Genomic DNA, 23,416 nt, shown 5'->3' on the forward strand with positions numbered 1-23,416 from the left:
CAATGAACAAGGAAGGGGAAGGTTTTCGTTATTTAAGACAGATGTTCCCAAGAATAACTGATGCCAAGATCAAAGAGGGTATTTTTGTTGGCCCCCAGATCAGACATGTTATGAGTGACAAGCGATTTGAAGATCTGTTAGTTGGGCCGGAAAAAATTGGCTGGAAAGCCTTGAAAGACGTTGTTGACAATTTTCTGGGCAATTACAGAGCCCCAAACTACATTCAGCTGGTAGACAAACTTCTCAAAGCATACAAGAGAATGAAGTGCAATATGTCACTCAAGATTCATTTCCTCCATTCACACTTGGACTTCTTCCCCGCAAATCTCGGTGCTGTGAGTGACGAGCACGGTGAAAGGTTTCATCAAGACATAGCTACGATGGAGAAACGATACCAGGGCAATTGGAATCCGTCAATGCTTGCCGACTATTGTTGGATGCTACAACGTGATGCACCAGACACTGAATATAAAAGAAACTCGGGAGCAAAACACTTTTAATTCTGTTTCATTTAGTCGCTTGTGCGAAACGTAAACTTGACTATATATTTTATTGTCAGTAAACATTAAAATGTCTATTTCTCATAGTTCTTACGTGATGCAGTAAAACCAAAACCATATTTGAGCATACCAAGTTGGTACCTGTCATAATCACCAAAAACTTTTCAGGAATCAAGACTTAACCAAAAAATTGTTGTGCAGTGTAATCATTAACCTCCTAACATTTTTAAATTCATACAATAATAAGAAAATAAACGAAGTAAGGCTACAGGAAAACTTTAAAATCCAAACAATGCAAAAAATATATATATAAATGGGATGTCCATATAATCAGGCAGTAAACTATATACTAAGTAGAGAGAAAAAAAAAAAAAAAGCAGAGGAAGTGTGAGTTATTGAGTACAAATCAAAGAGAAGAGATTCCTATTTTTAATATCTCAGACATTTGTTTAACTAAGGATCAGGAAAGTGTTTTGCGTAAAGGTTTATCATTTGTTCCATCTGCTTCATATGACCCACTCCAAACTAAAATAGATTTATTTAAGTTCCAAAGGAAGCTTCAAATCACACACTTTTTTTCAAATAGTCCATCTCAAGTAGATTTGTCGATTTTAAAACCAGAGTAAGTGGATTCCTCTGGGGCCTATTGATCCACTTATTGAAGCCTTTCATCAATGTGTATCACATGATATTGCAATCTTAGAAAGAGATCATAAAAAGAGACTGTTCTATAATCTTTCTAAGGGTGAAATTCTGCAGTTAAAGATCTTAGAGCTAATACAGATAAAGTAATTAAACCGGCGGATAAAGGGGGTGGTATCGTTGTGATGTACCGGTCATTTTAAGTTGCAGAAGTAGAGAGACAGGTGTTTGATCAAACATATTATGTTCAATTGATTGATGATCCTACAGTACATCTTAAAGCTGAAATTGATTCTTTGGTTACAATAGCAAGGGGTACAGGTTATATTACTATGAAAGAAAGTGTATTTTTGACTGTTTGTCATCCCATCATTCTCACCATTTATGTACTTCCAAAGGTACACAAATCGCTGACAAATCCACTTGGTCGTCCAATTATTTCAGGGAATGGTTCTATTTTGGAACCATTGTCTAAATTTGTGGATTTTTTTCTTAGACCTTTTGTCCACGTATCAAATCATATATCAGAGATTCATCTTACAAGATTAATATCATTGAACAATATGAAGGGGTACGCTCCGATATTATTTTGGTCACTATGGACATCAAGTCATTGTATACTAATATCCCTCAATTATCCGCATTAGGGGTTATAGAAAGAACATTAAAAGGGAGGGAGACTTTCACCGCTTAGTTCAAACATCAAAACTTATACTACTGTATAGATAATCTCTTGACAGAAAAAGGCAAATAGTAACATAGTAGATGACGGCAGATAAGACCCAAATGGTCCATCCAGTCTGCCAAACCTGATTCAATTTAAATTTTTTTTCTTCTTAGCTATTTCTGGGCAAGAATCCAAAGCTCTACCCGGTACTGTGCTTGGGTTCCAACTGCCGAAATCTTCGTTAAAACCTACTCCAGCCCATCTACACCCTCCCAGCCATTGAAGCCCTCCCCAGCCCATCCTCCACCAAACGGCCATATACAGATACAGACCGTGCAAGTCTGCCCAGAACTGGCCTTAGTTCAATTTTTTAGTATTATTTTCTGATTTTAGATCCTCTGTATTCATCCCACGCTTCTTTGAACTCAGTCACAGTTTTACTCTCTCGGGAGCGCATTCCAGGCATCCACCACCCTCTCTGAAATAGAATTTCCTAACATTGCCTTTGGATCTACCACCCCTCAACCTCAAATTATGTCCTCTGGTTTTACCATTTTCTTTTCTCTGGAAAAGATTTTGTTTCCACGTTAATACTCTTCAAGTATTTGAACGTCTGAATCATATTTCCCCTGTCTCTCCTTTCTTCTAGGGTATACATATTCAGGGCTTCCAGTCTCTCCTTATACATCTTCTGGTGCAAGCCTCCTATCATTTTCGTCACCCTCCTCTGGACCGCTTCAAGTCTTCTTATGTCCTTCGCCAGATACGGTCTTCAAAACTGAACACAATACTCCAAGTGGGGTCTTCTTCCTTCTACTGGCTACGTCTCTCTTTATACAGTCCAGCATCCTTCTGGCAGCAGCCACCGCCTATCACACTGTTTTTTCGCCTTTAGATCTTCAGACACTATCACCCCTAGGTCCCTCTCCCCGTCCGTGCATATCAGCTTCTCACCTCCCAGCATATACGGTTCCTTCTGATTATTAATCCCCAAATGCATTGCTCTGCATTTCTTTGCATTGAATTTTAGTCGTCAAGCATTAGACCATTCCTCTAACTTTTGCAGATCCTTTTTCATATTTTCCACTCTCTCTTCGGTGTCTACTCTGTTACAAATTTTGGTATCATCTGCAAAAAGGCACACTTTTCCTTCTAACCCTTCAGCAATGTCACTCACAAACATATTGAACAGGATTGGCCCCAAAACCGAACCCTGAGGGACTCTACTACTCACCTTTCCTTCCTCCCGGTGACTTCCATTAATCACTACCCTCTGGCGTCTGTCCGACAGTTTCTAACCCAGTTCACCATTTTGGGTCCTAACTTCAGCCCTTCAAGTTTGTTCAACAGCCTCCTATGAGGAACTGTATCAAAGGCTTTGCTGAAATCTAAGTAAATTACATCTAGCATATGTCCTCAATCCAGCTCTCTGGTCACTCAATCAAAAAATTAAATCAGGTTCGTTTGGCACGATTTACTTTTTGTAAAGCCATGTTGCCTCGGATCCTGTAACCCATTAGATTCAACGAAGTACACTATCCTTTCTTTCAGCAGCACTTCCATTATTTTTCCAACAACTGAAGTGAGGCTCCACCGGCCTGTAGTTTCCTGCTTCATCTCTGTGACCACTTTTATGAATAGGGACCACATCCACTCTCCTCATTTTGTTTCTACAGCTCTAATAGAATTATGTGAAAATTTAGGCTTGGTAAATTCTACATTGGTCATAGCAAGACCTATTTCTAATAGCACTACTATTCACCACTGTTTACATTGAATTTAATCTCACAGCATTTTTCTATGTCTATCCTATACAATTAAAGCAGAATCTATAAGTCTTACTTTAATAATTTGATGCTACATTCTTTGTTAATTTTACATTCATTACCAGTACAGTTATTTGAAGTATTGCATTTAAAACTTTCTTCTCTTTTTTTTCTGTTTTGCACATCTTTATTTTGGTGTCTTAATTTTATGCAGGTCAGATACTTTGGGACATATTTTACCCACCTTTGGAAAGGACTGGACTCACCAGGGAATTGCAAAGTTGTATCACAAAGTTAGCCAGTAAGTAATCAAAATAACACAGAATTTATCTGATCATGAACTATATGCTTTATTATTACTCGTGGCAGAATTCCGCAAAAAAGTTTTGAAAATTGTGCAGTTTATTTTGTTGTATTTTGCATAAAATTCCCCCATAATAAGACCAGAAATGCCTTCCTGTCTTTTCCTTTCTCAGGCTCCAGCCGCCTCAATTCCCTCTTTCACTCCAACTGTAGTACTGTCTCCCTCTAAATCTCAACATGACCCATAATTCCATCTGCTCCTAAAGTCTTCTCCTATGTGCAATACCCCAGTCTCTTATTCCGTCTCCTCACCTTCCCGGCTGCCACGGTATCTTTACTTCCCTCAACTATAGCAAGCCTTCAGCTTGCTGCTCCCCCAAGGCATATTTACCCCATGACTCTGCGCCTCCCCCATGTCCTTGAGGGCAGACAAAATTTACTCTGCCCCCCCCCCAGCCTTGAGGGCAGACAAAATAGGTGAATGTGCTGATTTATCACTTTTAAATGCCCCAACTCCTCCCATAGCATATTTATCCCTTTACTCTGCCCATGATTCAACCCTTTTGTCTGCCCCCAACCCTCCATGACACATTCACATCTTTATTCTGCCTCCAGGTCCCCCCCTTGGCAATTTTCACCCCTTTATTTTGTCCCCAGTTCCTCTCCCGCACATTGCTCTTTCTTTACTCTGCCCTCAATCCCTCATTGCATCTTTACATAAATAAGTTAAAACCGGATTCCAGCTGCGACACTTTTAAAGTCGAAAGCATAGGATTCAGGGGATTCAGAAGATCCTGTTTCCTTTTTTTCTCCATGCTCAGTTCACCTTTGGTTGTTCTCAAGGTTAAGATTTGATTTGTACCACATCACTTTCTCTATCTCTGCCCTACTGCATTAGGGTTACCAGACACATCCTCTTAACCTGCACCCCAGGGAAAAGGGATAGCTATGGCTAAACTGAGCATGGAGAAGAAAAGAAAGCCAGATCTCCTGGATCCCTTGCTTACTTTAAAGGTGCTGCAGTTGCAATCCAGAGGATCCAGTTCAGCTCTGGTGGCTTTTAAGATGGGAAGCGTTGGATCTAAACTCATCTTTATTCTTTTCAGCCCATCAGCAGCAGTTCTTTTCCTTTTTCTTCCCCTCCAGGACTAAGCTCTTGTGGCAAGAAGAGGAAGAAGTGAATTACTGCACAGTTGGTCACTTCTTCTTCCATCATGGTTCATATAAACAGTCAAATCTAAATTGGCACAGGAAGAGGAAGTGATCCGCTGTGCAGCAGTTCACTTCATCCTTCTCTTGCTGCACCCTTGAGGGGAAGAGAGGGGAGCAGTGCAGCTGCTGCCCTTGTTTGCACAGAATTCTGCATGGATGTGGAATTATTTGCTGCATAATTGCGCAGAAATTGACCAAGAGTATATTATTCATGTTTAATGCCTCATTGATTACATTGTGAAGGCAAGAGAGTGCTTGAATGTAAGCTAGTGATACTCTTTTGAGAAATGGATTTTCAAGAGTACTCTTAGAAGGACATGGCTTGCTAAGTTAAAATTGTTTTCTTCTCTGTAGAAATAGTTTTACTGAATGCTGCTAGGAAACATTCTGTTCCTAATTCTTATGACTTAGTTTTGGATTCTGATGATCTTAATGAACATGAGTAATAGAGGTGTTCAAGTGGAAGGGGTACTGTTTGTAGATTAGAATATAGTATATACCGTGGAAGTAAATTATATAATGATACAAATTATGCCAATAATGGTTTTCTTTTTGTTTTTTGTAGAAATGGCTATAAAATTTTATACTGCTCAGCACGTGCAATTGGAATGGCAGACATGACTAGAGGATACCTTCACTGGGTTAATGAACGGGGAACTGTGCTTCCTCAAGGACCAGTGTTGCTTAGTCCAAGCAGTTTATTCTCAGCTTTACACAGGTAGGAATTTCAGGAAGGGCTCTAGGAGGGTGGGGTCCACCTCAGAAGACATGGGATTAATTGTAAATGGGCTGCCTCTTTTGGCTCCACCCTGCACAACAGGGGCAAGTTGAACACAATTTATGCTAGTATAATTTTATTTAAAATAAGTGACTTCTTAACACAGCATAATGTTTAGATGACCAGCTTGAAGGGTTTTTTTTAATTCTTAAATAAATTTTTGTCTGCATTATTTTTCTTTGAAAGGCACCCAGTAAATTAAAGGGTAGATTGAAAATAAGTTCATGTTTAAGGAGTATTTTTATTTTATTTATTTAGAGTATTTTGATAGATTGCATTATCACACTAGGATCAAGGCAGTTTATATTAGAGAGTTGCGCGGGGACAGAAATCCCACCCGTCCCCGCCAAAGTCCCACCCGTCTCCACGAGGAATCCCACCCGTCCCTGTGAGGAATCCCTCCGTCCCCACCCGTCCCCGCGAGGAATCCCCTACCCGTCCCTATAAACTACAGAAATAGTTATTTCATTTAATTATGCTACTGAATTAAAGGCTCTGGTAGAAATCCATTTAAAAATAAGCAAAAAGACTTTATTAATTTGGAAATATTAATTGGGAAGAATGCATACTTTGTAAACGGGTTTCTACCAGAGCCTCTAATGTTTATAAATTTTTATCAACACAACTAATATACTACTTTATCCTAAAGCAAAAAAAAGAAATAGAATTTTTTTCCTACTTTTGTTGCCTGGTTTCTGCTTTCCTCATGTTCTCATTCAGTTCCTTCCATCCACTGTCTCTCTTCTCTCTGCGTCTTCCATTTGCTCTGTTACTGTGCCTCTCCCTTTCTCCCCCCTTCCAAATTGGCCTGGCACCCATCTTCTTCCCTCTGCTCCCCCATAGTCTGGCATCTCTGTCTTCTTCCCTGCCACCGTCTTCTCCCCACTCTCTCTTCCCCATTTCCTTTCAGCGTCTTTCTCCCCCCATCTTCCCCATGTCCTGTCAGCGTCCTTCTCCCCCTCTGTCTTCCCCATGTGCTTTCAGTGTCCTTCTCCCCCCTCTGTCTTCCCCATGTCCTTTCAGCATCCTTCTTCACCCCCCCCCCGTCTTCCCCATGTGCTTTCAGCGTCCTTCTCCCCCCCTTTGTCTTCCTCATGTGCTTTCAGCGTCCTTCTCCCCCCTCTGTCTTCCCCATGTGCTTTCAGCGTCCTTCTGCCCCCTCCGTCTTCCCCATGTCCTTTCAGCGTCCTTCTCCCCCCCTTTGCTTCCCCATGTCCTTTCAGCGTCCTTCTCCCCCCCTTTGCCTTCCCCATGTCCTTTCAGCGTCCTTCTCCCCCCCTTTGTCTTCCCCATGTCCTTTCAGCGTCCTTCTCCCCCCCATCTTCCCCATGTCCTTTCAGCGTCCTTCTCCACCCCTTTGTCTTCCCCAGTGCTTTCAGCATCCTTCTCCCCCCTCAGTTTTACTTTAAGCGTCTTTTTCTCTCCACTCCACCTTTCCTCCCTTTCTCCCTCCCTGCCCCTTACCTTTCTGGCGCTTCCCTGCCCGACTGACAACAGAACAGGCCCGGTCCGACAAACCTCCCTTCCCTGTAGCCACGAATCTAAATTACCTTCTTACAGCAGCTGAAGTATTGAAGCTGCTGTAAGAAAGTAATTTAGATTCGCAGCTACAGGGCAGGGAGGTTTGTCGGACCGGGCCTGTTGTCGGTCGGTCGGGGGAAGCGCCACATAGGTAAGGGGAACTGGCCAGCTGTGCTGCATCCGAGGCGGACCGCCCTCCCCACCTTGGTACGCCACTGCCTTTTCCCTACCTGCCCTGCCACAGCACACAGCTGACCAGAAGTCTTCCCGATGTCAGCGCTGATGTCAGAGGGAGGGAGGGCTATAAAAACTATGCATACTTTTAGCCACATTTCAAGATGGCAGTTTTCTTTTGGGCTAAATGCAGCCTACCTTTACCAAAAGGGTCCTCTATAGGATTGAAATTATCTAAAAAAAAAAAATTATATCATTATACTGTGTTTTTTTTCAGGGAAGTGATAGAAAAGAAGCCAGAAAAATTTAAAATTCAGTGTTTAACAGACATCAAAAATTTGTTTTATCCCAACCTGGAGCCATTTTATGCTGCTTTTGGAAACCGACATACTGTAAGTATTTATTTAAACACTGTCTATAAAACAATACTAGTCAAAATATATTTTAAGCAGATCACAATTATTATCAAGCCTTTTTTAATACATATAACTATATATAGCAGAATGGAGACTTAAGACAGATTTGCACAAGGGAGATATCTTAGATCTTTCCAGGACCATATATTGATCATATCTTATTTTTATAGAGCTCATTGGGTGGCACTTGCACCACTGCTCTAAAAGAAACAAACTTTAAGAAGTTTAAAATTTAGTTAAAATGTATTTTTTCCAACAAGCTTTTGAGGTGCATTTGATTGGGTAGGGCCCATGCTGTAATCAATCCAGGGGAACTTGATTTTCCGTCTTTGTATTCTCACAATCCATAAGTGATTTAAAAACTTAGAATGGGTTTTTGTCATTTTCAGATCTAATCATCACACCTTCCTCATTTTAGACATCTGGCCATTTAACCCTATTCTGTCATCTATCTCTCAACCAATTCCTAATCCATAACACTGTTCCCTCCCACATAGTAGCCCACATCACATGTAATACTCTCTTCCATTACAATAGGCGAGACATTTTAGACATGTGGATTATCTCCCAATGGCCACATGCCATATGCAGTAGGTATCCAATCCAGATTTTTTTCTGTGACTCATCTATTTCACTGAGATCTCTAGCACCACCAGCAGTTTATTCCCTTCTGCATGTGTGTCTGAAGAAATGTTTCTGTTTGGCTCTCCCTTTTTCTTATTTTATTCAGTGTTTTTGTCCCCTTTTCGGGATCTCTTTGTACTCAGAGCATTTCTTCAGCTCTGCCTATTTAGAGAAGAAGCAGATTCCAATCTGCAGATGGCAGGCTAATTCCTGGTGGCACCTGTTGGCCAGCCTATGTTTGTTTCTTTGGAGCTTGGGGCCGTCCCCACTTTTTCCTCACCTTCTGCTTAGCAGTGGTTCGAGCGCAGGCTGTTAGGCATCCTTTGGAGGCTCAGTGTTGACTTGCAGGGCACAGGCTGCATTTTTGCCTCCACCCATCACTTAGTGCATCTGTCATTCCACGGGGGTGGAGGTACGGTCAGGTACCGTGTCTTTCTGGCAGCCTGAAGATCAGTGTCAATGAGACATTCCCAGCATGAGGCAGTGATTTCTTCTATTTCAGCTAGTGCAGGCTGCAGCACATTTCCAGCACAGGTCACAGTGAGTAAGGCTGTCACAGCCTATGAGGTGAATCGGGAGGGGAGGGGTGTGTGTCTGAATTTTGAAGTTTTCAGGGTTTCTGCATGTCCCCCTGTGTTCCCCCACCTAAAAATCCTAAAATCACCATTTTTGAACTTTCCTAAGGATGAAAAATAATCACAATTTTGATGTAAATTCTTAGTGGTGGCCATCTTGGATTTGTATCAATCTTTTTTTTCCAAGAGCTCCTTGCACTTCCAAATCTGCAAATTTTGCCTCAAAACTTGTTGGGATGGAGTTCTACTGTGGATACTTCCAAGGATTGTGCAAATTTAGCGCCTCAGGAGCATCCTTGCGCCATGTGGCAAAGCCGTGAGAGGCAGCAGTGCAAAGCTTAGCCTCTCCCATGACTAAGCAGGTATTCAAACACTTGGCTAGCCTTTTGGGGTGACCTTCCTTATTTTTGGTGTTCGGCACGGCTGAAAGTTCTGTGCACAAGGCTGCAGAACCGCCACAGCCCCCGAAGTGCAAGGTGTATCACAGGGTAACTCTACACCCCAGAGTCTGGAGGCCTTTACAGAACTTATGTAACATTTGTGGAATACATTTCAGAATAGCCATGCTTCCCCTGTATAGTCCCGCCTCAGACTGGTCTATCAGTGGTTTTGCCTCTTTAGGCACATCCTCTTCTCAGTCTTCCGCTGTTCCTGAGTTAGCTGACCCTGATCTGGGTGATGTTTATGATAATGATTAGCTTGCGGACCCCTTGTTTTCCGGGGACACTCTCCCAATGCAGGGGACTCGGGACAGTATCCTGGATCTTCGGCTACTTTTCTGGCATTAGAACTGATTTCTCCAGTAGAGGAGGCTCGTACATATGAATGAAACTTGAATTTTTGAGACACCACCACTTTGCTAAGTGCTCTATTTGGTTCCCTGAGGCAAGATCGAAACGGGCCCCGTCGGAACCTTTGATCAAGCTAAGTAATTGCTTGTGACTGCTCAAAGTATAAGAACTTTTTCTGTGCTAGTTTGCAGCAAATAATTTTGTTTTCCACTGGAATTTACAATATGCAATGATTGGGTGGTGAGGCAATTTTCTCTTGAGGCTGCGGCTCCATGTTGTTGCCTTCGTGTCTCTGAGCATATTTTTGAATTCTAAGCGTGTATTCTAGAAGTATTAATTTCACTATTACACCTATTGAGTGATTTTTTGACTTCTGTATGTTTCCCTTTAATCACTCTTCTTACCAGTTTTTTGGTTTTCCCCATATATAATTGAACTTAGTCAGCAACAAACACTTCAATCCACAAGACTTGTCATTATTGGTTTAAAATCTAATCTACTTTTACTGTACAAGCCATCTCGCTATCACTCCCATTCTCCCAAGAAGCTAGACATACCTTGAAACGACCAATATGTTATTTTATCCTCAGGGAGGGTGAGATAAATGACTTATAAAAATTATCCGCATTAGGTAAGTATGTATATAATAAAATATGATGTCCATTTTGCTCAGCATTATTCTGGGAAGAGTAATCATGGTTGTTGAATATAATTATTAAAATCTTGTGGAGAAGGGCTCCAGACTTGATAGCTAACTGGTGGGAAGGAGCGGCGCAAACCTGAAGGTTTTCTTGGGGTACCTAAATACCCTTGCACTGGTACTAAAGAGAAGCACTGAGCTGTGTCAACATTCCAAGTAATTAGTAATCAAATAGCAACCTTGTTATTTAGAACAAATGATATCTGCAAAGATATATAATTGTGCAAAAAAGCAAGAAATCAGGTTTACTTTTGCTTGTTTTCTTTCTTATAGGATGTTTATTCTTACAAAGAAGTAGGTGTTTCTTTAAATAGAATATTTACAGTAAATCCAAAAGGAGAACTTATACAGGAACATGCAAAGACTAACATTTCATCGTGAGTAACTATTTCATTCTTGTACTTTATCAAATTTTTAAATAAAGTTGTATCAAAAATACTGTCTTATGAACATAAAAACATTAGGGTCATTATTTAGCCCTTGGCAGTCTTTTTTCAAACTCTAACCACCTAAGTTAAAATTACACTGGATAAGCCAGAGTTCAGGTACAGGCCCAATGCTGAATATCCAAGAATCAGCTCTGACCAGCTAGTGCTAATATTCAGACCACTGACTGGATAGCTAACAGAATAAAGTTAGGGCAGCATCTATTCTCATTGTCCCTGTTACTATCCCCCATGTCCAGCATCCCTATCCTCCCCTTCCATTCAACATTGTACTATGTGTCCCTATCCTCCCCCTTGTGATCAACAATGCCCCTTGGTGTTCCCATCCCATCTCTTTTCCTCCATTGTGGTGTCCTTGTCTCTATTCTTACTCTATGCCCAGCATTTTTTGTCTGTGCCCTATTCCTCCCCTTTCTCCCATATTCTAAGTCCAGCATATCACTTTCTCTCTCATCTGGCCCTCCTCGTGGTTTGGCATAACACCCTCTCTCTGTCTATGGGCTCAGCATCTCTCCCCTCTTTGTGTTCACTTTCCCAGCAGGTCCAGCACCTCTCTCCCCTCTCCTGTTCCCCATCCTGGCAGGTCCAGCATATCTCCAGTTCTCTGTCCAGCCTTCCCCTCTCACCCCAAGTATAGCACGTCTACCTCCAGCCCCCCTCCCCTCCCACTACAGGGTCCAGCAATCTCAACCTCTCTCCAGCCCCCTCCCATCCCAGGGTCCAGCAATCTCAACCTCTCTCCAGCCCCCCTCCCATCCCGGGGTCCAGCAATAACCACCTCCTTCCTTCCCTCTCCCACTCCAGAGTCTAGCAATCTCTGTCTTCTTCCAGCTTCCATCCCACCCCAGGGTCCAGCAATCTCTGTCTTCTTCCAGCTCCCCTTTCCAGCTCCCCTCTCACTCCAGGGTCCAGCAATCTCTGTCTTCTTCCAGCTCCCCTCCCACCCCAGGGTCCAGCACATTTCTCTCCCTCTCCACACCGCACAGGAATTGAGGGTCATCTGTCACCCTCAACCCAGAAAACTCACCTTTCATCTTCTGCAGTTGCAGTCTTCACAACTCGTTGAGCTGGCCAGCTTTGGGCCTTCCTCTTCTGGGTCCTGCCTTTGCAGAAACAAGAAGTAGGTGGGACCGTTAGAGAGGAAGGCCTCGTCCTGGCCTGTGTAGTGAGGTTGTAAAAACTGCTGCTCCAACGATGTAAAGCAAGTTTTCTGATGCAAATTCTGTTTCTGCCTGGCCAGATCTTCTCGACATCCCCTGCAAAGGGAAATGACCGTGGTGGAGAGAAAGGGTTCCTGGACCATGGTGTTCCCTGGCCAAGGGCTGCTGCCCTGTTTGCCCCCACCTAATGCCAACCCTGAGTATTACCTTTGCTCTTTTAAAGCAAGGGGCAGAATCAGGAATCACAGTCTGATATGCTGCAATGCTGAAAGTGCAGGTAGGTTGTAGAACCACTGAGTCAGCTAGGATAGAGTAACAGAAAAAGGAAGCAATGGGAATCTGTAGCATAAATATATGCCTCCACAGGGTAGGTGATGCCTTCCTCCTTAACTGGAAGACTCTTTGAATCAAAAGCAACATCAAGGGACCATGATTCCTTTATCCTCTATAATAAAACCCTTACCCGCACATGCGCAGTTGAAACGGCATGATCCCTGCCTCCATGGCCGTGTTCCATTTGCGGCCCGTGCGGATGTTTGTGGCGTGCAGCGTACGCAGCAGTTTCAGCGGCGGTTTGTCTCCTGCGGGTGCTGCGAGACATCCGGTGTAAAGGAAGCGGAAAAATGCTGCTACTGCTGCACAGGGAAGTTGAGGGGGAGAGGGAAAGGGGGCTGCTTTTGGGGGAGGGGTGTGCTGGGGGGAAGACAGAAATCTTAGTTTGCTCGGGGGGGAGGAAAAGTAGGGGGCTATGGAGAGACAGGCAGGCATGGTGCAACAGAGAGAGACAGGCAGGCAGGGGGCCAGGAAGAGAGAGACAAAGAGACAGAAAGACAGACAGACAGGGGGCCAGAGAGACAGTCAGACAGCCAGGGACAAAAGAGAGAGACAAAGAAAAAAAAACCCAGACAGACAGCGGCCAAGGAGAGAGAGAGAAAGAAAGACAGACAGGGGGCCAGGGAGAGACACAGACAGAAAGAATGACAGCGGCCAAGGAAAGAGAGAGAGAAAGAAAGACAGACAGACACATCTATTCTAGCACCCGTTAATGTAACAGGCTTAAAGACTAGTAATAATAATAATAATAAACAAATAAACTTTATTCTTATATACCGCCCTGCCATAAGTTCTGAGCGATTTACATAAGAAGAGCACTGTACATTCAGTGATGCCTACAAACAGTTGAAAAATCCATCAAGTTTCACAATTTTTCAAATAATTTAGTTTTTAATAGCTTCCTAAAAGAATAGTAGGATTCGGCTAGGGGAATAAGAGAGCTCAGCCAAGCGTTCATTTTGCCTGCTTGGAAAGCAAACATTCTTTCATGAAATCTCTTATATTGAACGGATTTTAAAGATGGATACATAAACATGTTGTTATTTCAAGTATTCCTGTTAGAATTGTATACTTTAAACAGAGGAAAGATATTCAGGAGCTAAGCCAAATAATGCCTTGAAAATATTTAAACAAAATTCTCGCCTCGAAAGGCAACCAATGTAGCTTTTGATAAAAAGGACTCACATGGTCAAACTTTATTAGACCAAATGCTTTAACACGTATTGCAGTAAGCCTTTTTTCTAGGGTTGCAGATTTAGCATATTAAAAGAGACTTGGAAGACAGCCGAAATAGAGAAAGAAGGAATAATTTAAGGATCATCGGGATTCCGGAAGGGGTAGAAAAAAATGACCCTATAACATTCCTGGAACAATTTCTACCTAAAATACTACCTTTAAAATTCAAATCTGCATTAGAAATAGAAAGAGCACACAGAATACCAACACAAAATAAAAACCTTCAATCAAGACCAAGAACTTTAATATTTAAACTTTTGAGACACCAACAAGCAGTAGAAATCTGCCAGCTAGCAAAGGAAAACAAAAACCTAAAATGTCAGGATGCAAGAATCCACATTGTTCCTGACTTTGCAAAAGAGACTGCACTACGAAGAAAACAATTCCTGGACATGAGACCCCAACTGCGAGCTCTAGGGGCTAGATATGGCCTTCTGTATCCAGCAGTAATGAAAATTACCATTGCTAACAAGACTCAAAATTTTTCAGATCCTACAAAACTTCAAGAGTTCCTCGATCAATGTGAACAGCCAATGTCCTCTTAAATAAGAACTTATTATCGAATAATATATTTGTGTTTATATTTATAATTATGTTTAAAATAATAAAACATGAAGATTAAATATGGAATACAAATGTAAAGTTCGATTCAGAAACAGATCTTTCAAATCCAACTGAAAGGAAATAGAAGAACATAGAACTGTGATTTAAACTACAGGAATATTCTAAACAACGAAATTGATTCCATGTCAAAAGGATCCAACATGCAGTCTTGCCATGCTGATGAGAGATAAGATATGAACGAACATGAGACAAACAAAGGATTAGATCAAAGACAAAGAAATGAAATGAATATAGATTGAAAATTGACTGAAATAGCAATGGACATGAAAAACTTGAGACGCAAAATAAGACAGGAGGTTTATGAAAACTGAGAATAATTTCCTGATATTACCGGAATGTCATTTGTTTGTTAAACCCTTTTTACAAAACCAAGATACGATTTGTGGCGACGACCAAGACAGTAACAGACACTCAGAGATGTTATTACCACAGCTTGCTCTGAAAAGAAAAGAAAAGGAATGCTCTTCTGGACATAATAGTTTCCTACTCTTTGATTTGATATTCTAAAATGTAACTAATAACTATTTTGAAGGGAAAAAGTTAAAGGTAATCTCCTAAAGGTTGGACTGAGGAGAAATCTGTTCATCCTTTGTGACTGCCTTCAAACATATACCTAAGCCTTAAAAATATAAGTTATAATATTTCAATTATAATTATATATCATTTTGAATTAATTCATATATAACTGAATAAGTGATATACATTGTTGTCATATGCAATAATTTCCTTAAAGAAAAGGGAAATAATATAATTTATACTTATTATTTAAAAATGAAAACATTTTTTGACACCACTTAGAACTTACTGTTAGAAAACAATTACTTTATTATACAATACAAACCAAAACATAATAATAAAAAACTCAAAAAATAAATTATACATTGGGAATTTATAATGGAATAAAATAAATTAAAACATCTCTAAATGGAGAAATATAATTAAAAAAAATAAAATAAAATAAAATAAAATAAATAATAATAGTAGTAAATAAAGTTATATATTTTAATAGCTTGTAGGAGTTATATACACCTAACCTCAAAATGCGTATCCAAGTGGTCATATTAAAATGGGGAGGGAAGGGAGGGAAGGGAGGGAAGGGAATGGGAAAATATAATGGAGAATGGGAAAAAAAAGAAAAAGTGTACATTCAAAAATATTTTAAATACTGGGGGAAAAAATTAAGAAAAACAATTCATATAATTTTAAGGAAAATATATCAAAAATACATAAATGGATCTTAAAATAATATCCTTAAATGTTAATGGTCTAAATCATATGATAAAAAGGAAAAAAGCTCTATTATTTTTAAAAAGGCAAAATGCGGATTTATGCTTTATACAAGAGACCCACCTCTCAAATATTGAATCTAGTAAACTACAAGGAGGTTGGGTCAAACATTGTTTTTTCTCACCAGCTACAAGGAAAAAAGCAGGTGTTGCTATTCTGGTAAATAAAAAATGTACTGCTACATTCAAATTAAAGGCAACAGATATTAATGGAAGATGGATAATTGTGGAAATGAATCTGGGAAATACTACCATGACGTTGATTAATATATACGCCCCTAATTCGAACCAAAATGAATTTTTTAAAACTCTTCAACAACTGATATTGCCACTGGCTACTTCAAATCTAATAGTAGCTGGGGATTTTAATGCTGTTATGGATCCTCTATTGGACAAAAACCCAAGTAGATATATGAAATCAATGGGATTAGATAATTTAATACAAACTTGTGATTTAATAGATATTTGGCGAATACTTCATTTTAATGGACGGGAATTTTCATTCTGTTCTCATGTTCACAATTCCTTTTCAAGAATAGATTATATTTTTATATCAAAACACCTAGCACATCAAGTAACAAAAGCTGCCATTGATCCAATTATTTTATCTGATCATGGTGGGGTATGGATTGAAATTAAGATCACAGATCAAAATACAAATAGACCAATATGGAAGTTTGATAATACATTGCTTGCTGATCCAATATTTTGTGAAAATTTTCAAATAAAAATGAAAGATTTTTTTCAAGTAAATGATAAAGATGAGATCTCTAGAGAAATATTATGGGATGCATTTAAAGCATCAATAAGAGGACAAATCATTTCTTATTCGGCTTATCTTAACAAACAAAATAAAAAACAATACTCTAATTTAGAAAAAGAAATTAAAAATTTAGAATTAAAACTAATAAAAAAATGGGAATATTCTATACAACAAGAACTGTTAAAACTCAAATGTAAATACAATGAAATATCATCAAAAATGATAAGAAAAGATTTATTTGCACAGCAGGCACTGTATTATGGAAACTCAAATAAGTCGGGAAGAATACTGGCAAATTATCTAAAAGTGAAAAAAAAGAAAACAAAAATAATTGCTATAAAAGATGAAAATGGTGAAACACTTACACAAATTGATCCAATCTTAAAACAATTTCTAAAATTCTATAAATCTCTTTATTCTTCCGAGACTTATTTAAATAAAGAAAAGGAAGGTTTAGAATTCTTAAATTTATTAGAGGGTCCAAAAGTTCCTGAACATATAAAACGAAGTATGGAAGAACCAATATCACTAAAAGAATTAGAAACAGCTTTGAAATCCCTTAGAGTTGGATCCGCTCCAGGTGGTGATGGTTATACAGTTGAATTTTATAAAACATTTCAAAACTTTTTATTACCCTATTTATTAAATCTTATTCAATATCAACTTAATAAAGGTTGTACAAATGGCACTATGGCAGAATCATTAACAATAGTTTTGCCAAAGCCAAATAAAGATCCCACTTTGGTATCAAACTATAGACCAATCTCTTTAATAAATGTAGATGGAAAATTATTAGCAAAAATCCTTGCGTTAAGATTGGCTAAAGCTCTCCCACATATTATAAGTATGTCTCAAACAGGATTTGTTGCTCAAAGACATTCATCTCATAACACTAGACTAGCATTCCATATGTTATACTTAACAAAGAAAATGAACGAGCCCACTTTTGCTGTATCTTTAGATGCAGAAAAGGCTTTTGATAGAATAGAATGGACATTTATGTATCAAGCAATGGAATGGTTTGGTATAGGTCCTGGATTCACACAAATGATACAAACATTATATAGCTCCCCTTCTGCTAGATTATACATTAATAATATGTTTTCAGAAAAATTAAATCTACAAAGAGGAGTTAGACAAGGTTGTCCTTTGTCTCCTTTACTGTTTGATATAGTTTTAGAACCCTTAATATTAGCAATCCAACAAATAAAGGAGATACAAGGTATACCTCATTCAGATAAAGAATATAAAATATCAGCTTATGCTGATGATTTATTATTATATTTGAGGAACCCAGAATCTACCATTCCACATTTACTTGAACTAATTGAAAAATTTGGAAAATTTTCAGGATATAAAATAAACTGGAACAAATCAGAAGTACTTCCATTAAATATACATTGTACAAAAGGTTTATTTAAATCATTCTCTTTTGTTTGGAAGGAGGATGCTATTAAATATCTTGGAATTTGGATTACAAAAAATATAGACGACACAATGAAAATTAATGAAAAAAATTTATTACAAAAAATAACAGAGATGTGTGAGCAATGGAACCCTTTACACTTATCTTGGTGGGGAAGAATACAAACTGTTAAAATGATGATATTACCTGTAGTCTGTTACCAAATGGGAATGATACCAATTTTCTTCCAAAATTCTTTTTATAAAAAATTAAATAAAATATTGACAAAGTTTATTTGGCTTGGGAAAAACCCCAGAGTTGCTTTAGTGTCATTACAAAGACCAATTGCGGAGGGAGGGGTAAATTTTCCCAACTTCTATAGGTATCATCAAGCCTATATTTTACGTCAAGGTATGTATTGGATCCTCCCAGAGCCCACTGTAAATATCCCAGAATGGTTTTGGCTAGAATGGAGACTTATGTTTCCATTACGTCTTAGTCATGTAGTTAGTATCAAAATGCCAAGGCTATACAAAGAACATAAAATATTCATGGATACATGGAAAACTTTAAGATATATAAGTAATCTAACTCCTATTCCAATTAGTAAATCAACAACTCAAACAATTTGGTTAAACCCCAAGATCAAAATAGGCGGTTTCAAAATAATCTGGAAAAACTGGATGACAGCAGGTATTCGTATTCTAGACGACATAATAAAAAATGGTAAAATGCTGGAGTTTTCACAATTGCAACATAAATTTGATCTTAATAAAACACAATATTTTAGATGGTTGCAATTGAAGCAATCCATTCAAGAAGGGTTCCCTGAATGGAAAAATCTTACTAATTATCACAGCTTGGAATTCTTGTGTTTCCAGATAAATTCAATAGGACATGAAGCTGCACAGTGGTATAAATTAATATCTGGATATATAAATAAAAAACCAAAAAATGGTCTTAGAGACATTTGGAGCATTGAGATAAAGCACCAAATTAGTGCATCTCAATGGCCACGACTTTGGTCTTGGAGGTTAAAATGTACGGTGTCAGCATCTATGAGACAAACTTGGTTTTTTCTTTTACATAGAGCTTTATGGACCCCTACACGTTTACATAGAATTGATAGCTCTAAATCTAATAGATGCTGGCACTGTCATATTGAAATTGGGACATTAGACCATCTTCTATTCTTTTGTCCATTCATCTTAACATTCTGGAAATCAATTTGGCCTCAAATTAATAGGATGTTAGAAAACCCAGTAGCCTTGACATATGATACTATATTATTTGGAACAACAATGAGAACAAAAAGTCAAATAACATCAAATAATAACAAATTATTATACATTTTAACTGGAATAGCAGTACAACAAATCACATTGAATTGGAAAAATCATGACAGATTAAATTACACTTTCTGGTGGAATTCTGTTTGTCATATATATAAAATGGAACTTACCATAGCAACACAAAAAGGATATATTAATAAATTTCAAAAGATATGGAGACCATTAACAGAATTTTGTAATGAATAATTAACTTTTCCCAAGATAAAAATTGATTAGAGGGAAATGAGATGGGATTTTATTTCTGATTTACACACTATATCAATGTTGAATGAATTTATAATAAAGTTGTTTTGAAATATTAATGATTGAATGGGAGGGAGGGAGGGAGGGGGAATACTACATTCGAAAGAAATTATATAAATCTAGATTTACTGCATAATATTATAAAATTTGTATAAAATTAATTTTCTAAAAAATGTTAAACTTGAAGATGATAAGTATGTATATCAAGTGTATATATTTAAGTATCTAATAAGTTTATATGAAACACTTGTTGTAACAAAAGAAAATGAATAAAGATTATAAAACAAACAATGTAATTAGTGTTAACTATTTAAAGTTTCTTAAATAAAATACCCAGTCTTCTGCTCCTGTGTTGGAGCCACTGCTCTCTGGATCTGAAAGTGGCTGCAGCATCAGTGTGTGTGTGTTGCCACTGTTTCTGCCTTGTCCAGAAATGAAGTTACACCAAACTCTAGTATACCTTCTGTTACTGGGTCAGACAGAATCAGCAGCAACATGCACATACCAATTCTGCAGTCACTTTCAGACCTGGAGACGCAGCGGATCCAACACTAGAGCAAAAGACTAAATGATTGCATTAATCGCTGGACTTAGGGGTGGGGGGGTGCAAGGACGGAGAGAGTTGCTGCATTGGTGAGGTGCAAGGAGGGAGTGAGATAGTGTACTGAGGGAGGGGCATGGAGAGAGAGATGTACTACATGGGGGTGCAAGCAGAAGGAAAGAAGCACTGAAATCAGGGGTCAAGGAACAAGAGAATCTAATGCAGTGAAGCCAGTTCCATCCCTGAAAAGGAAACAAGGCTTCTACTCCAGGTACTCCTAATCTCCAAGAAGACAGGAAGCTTATATGCACTCATTCAAAAAATCTGTCTCTAATGCTACAAGGATGAACACACTTACTCAGGTCTTTCCTGCGCAGTAAGACCACTTGTGCCACAGCTGGAAAATGACATGTTTTCCCATTTTCTGAATTAATGGCCACCCACTAATTTTGCCATTAGCGTGTAGCCATTAAAAAAATCACTGTGTGAGACTCTACTAACACCTATTTTGTCAATTAGCATGTGGCAATGACTTGCGCACTGATTAGCTCTGTCATGCTCATTCTCCACCCCCTAACATAACCCCTTAGAGGAAAATACAAACATTTTTTTTAGCACGTACTATAGGCAGACATGCAAATTTACCGTGGGATGCCAGCAAACATCCCTCAGTAAGCCTTTTTACATGTGGTAAGTGCATCCTAGCACTTACCACATGTAAGCCAGACTGACCTACGTCGCCTTTAGAAAAAACATAAAAACTGCCTTATTCGACAAATATATCACCTAAGCTTCAACTACACCATTCACTATTTCCTTTTCTTTTTCCTAATATGTCCCCCCTGAAAAAATTCTACACAAACTGTACTATGAATTTCTAAACAAACTGTATATTGTAATTGCTGCTTTTCCATGATTCTGGATACTGTAATTTCATTAATTATCTGCTTATTGTAACTCGCTGATTGTCCAGCTCTCTTCAGTTGTAAACCACCTAGAAGTCGCACGATTGTGGCGGTATAGAAGAATAAAGTTGTTATTATTATTTCTGCCCCAGCACAAGTGATGACAGTACCCACTTGTGTGCCTGATCAGTCCTGCTGCATTTGGAAATACAATGTGTTACAAGTCTGCCGCAATGCTGAATCCCCCTAGGAATAAGCCATACATTAAGCAACACAACTTTTATTTAGGCAAAAAGTAAATATCCAGTACCCTTTGAAATTTTAATGGACAAAATCTTTTTCTTTGTCAGTTACATCAGGCTTTGTGAAGTGGTGGATCATGTATTTCCTTTGCTGAAAAGAAGCCATTCCTCTGATTTTCCATGTGCTGATACCTACAGCCAGTTCACATACTGGAGAGAGCCGCTTCTGCCATTTGAAAGCGAAGATTTCAGTTCTGCCTCATCTTGAAAAATGCAATCTGTTCTGCAGACTGTTGTACATCAAGAATCTTGGAAACACATCTAGGAATTTATTTTTGGAGGTTTCAGCTGAATTGTGATATTTGTAAACATTATTCATCCATGTAATGGCTGATTCAAAAATGTTTTCCATAGTGGCATGTCATTTCTGTATGACATGAGGTAAATATGAACAAAAAGTGCAACACTTCCAGTACTAAGGAAATGTGCAGTTGTAAGTGAAAACGCATTGAAGTTTAGATACAAATCAAACACGCAAAAACTTGTTAGGATTACAGCAATTTTTCTTTAGTTCATGTTTTTTCTTCAAAAAAAATGTGGACCTTATTATTCACTTGTAAGCGAGCTGTGATAATTCACATACCCCACTCCCCCTTTTCCAAAGTTGTGTGGCCATAGCCCTGAAGCCCTTTAAATCCCTATTGGCTTTGGAGCAGTTACTGAAGCGGCCTGTGCTAAATGGCTTCGTAAAAGAGGCCCTTAATTTTTTTATGAGGTTGCTATATAATAGATGTACTTTAGAATACAGGTCAGGATTCACCTTATAGTATATTTAGATTTCAAAAAGGCACCTATTTTTATGTCATAGTAATCTTTTGAGGGTAATGCAGGGTTCCTTTACACTCACAAACCCAGGAAAAAAAATCTATATTTTTACATATTGTGTATTTTTTCATCTCCTGGAATTTTGGGGTTTTAGCCACTTTTGCTAGCTGCAGTTGTGAGAAGGTTTCAGCACTAAACAGTAATGACAGTTAATAAGGCAGTACTGGAATAGTTTATTTGTTCTTTGTCATATATTGTGTATTGAACTTCAGATGTTAACATGATTGTATTCTGGGTCAAGTGCAACTTTACACTTTCTTTTCTAAAGAAGACCGTTTTCAATTAAGGTATAATGGTTGTAAGTATTAAATGAAGTGTTTATAGCAGAAGTTTTCTCCTGCTTTTAGCAACTTAAACAGTATCAGAATTAGGAGGATAGGAAATAAATTCTTATTTTTCCTTATTTTTTCATTTGCCAAAGTAAACCACTAGACATTGAGATCCAGTTACAGAAGTATCTGGACTTTCTGAAAATGCTGAGCAGTGGGCTGCAGTCTGTCTCCCTCTCCCTTTCAGCTGCTCCTCAGTCTTCCTCAAAAGCTTAGGCCTTTGAAAGTGCCATTCAACTAATTTAAAAAAAAAAAAAACTAAGAGGAATGCAGTGGTCTATAGGCTAATATTTATTTGGAGCTGATATAATAATCTAATTCAACTCCCGTTTTAGAATAATTTTTAAAAACTGGGAAAATGTATCCATTCATTCACCATCCCCCTACCTCGTAGTTGCAGCATATGAATTATGCACAGATAAATAGTGCTGCTTTAGGACATTAATATAGCACTTGTAATTGATTTTTATATTGGTTTCTGATCTTAATATGAAAACAAATATTTTGCTTCTGAGCTATGAACACATTACCAAATCTTGTCTATTCAAGTTTGAAAGGTACGTATAGTAATTCAAGTTATTACCAAGATTGACCTTTTTTCTGTCTCTGGTTTAGCAAACAATCCTACAGGTTTGTTTGTTTTTTTCCTGAATGTCTTTCTTAGAATTTAAAGAGCACAAGGGAGAATTTAGGAAGGATGTTTAAGCGTAAAAGTTTTTTTTTTTTTTACACACATAAAATGAGCTTTTATAAAATTATCCCAGAGGTTATGAGCTTAAGTGTACCTGGTCACAAGAAGGTAAGAATTTTACTTGCTGCAGATATAGGCATAGAGGCAGAGCTGGGTGGAGTCACGGTTTGTGTGCATTGTTTGTAAATTGTGCACATATATGTTACATATGAACATTTATGCTTGCTCCCAAGCAAACATAAATGTCTGCTGCTTTAATATAAGTGCAATTTCTGCTGCTTTCTCCCTAATATTTTTTTAAAGACA

General features: G+C 38.5%; 1 protein-coding gene across 2 annotated transcripts in view; it reads left to right on the plus strand.

Moving 5' to 3' along the window:
* LPIN1 (lipin 1) overlaps positions 1 to 22,673 on the plus strand; it is a 225,662-nt gene extending 202,989 nt beyond the window's left edge. For both annotated transcript variants that reach the window (XM_033937853.1, XM_033937854.1), the window contains 5 exons: positions 3,790 to 3,876; positions 5,656 to 5,808; positions 7,841 to 7,955; positions 10,943 to 11,046; positions 21,314 to 22,673. In XM_033937853.1, the coding sequence (XP_033793744.1) occupies positions 3,790 to 3,876; positions 5,656 to 5,808; positions 7,841 to 7,955; positions 10,943 to 11,046; positions 21,314 to 21,473 (619 nt within the window). In that variant the 3' untranslated portion in view covers positions 21,474 to 22,673. The remainder of the gene's footprint in view (positions 1 to 3,789; positions 3,877 to 5,655; positions 5,809 to 7,840; positions 7,956 to 10,942; positions 11,047 to 21,313) is intronic.
* The last annotated feature ends 743 nt before the right edge of the window (positions 22,674 to 23,416 follow it).

The sequence above is a fragment of the Geotrypetes seraphini genome, chromosome 3 (assembly GCF_902459505.1).
Source record: "Geotrypetes seraphini chromosome 3, aGeoSer1.1, whole genome shotgun sequence".
Lineage (NCBI taxonomy): Eukaryota > Metazoa > Chordata > Amphibia > Gymnophiona > Dermophiidae > Geotrypetes > Geotrypetes seraphini.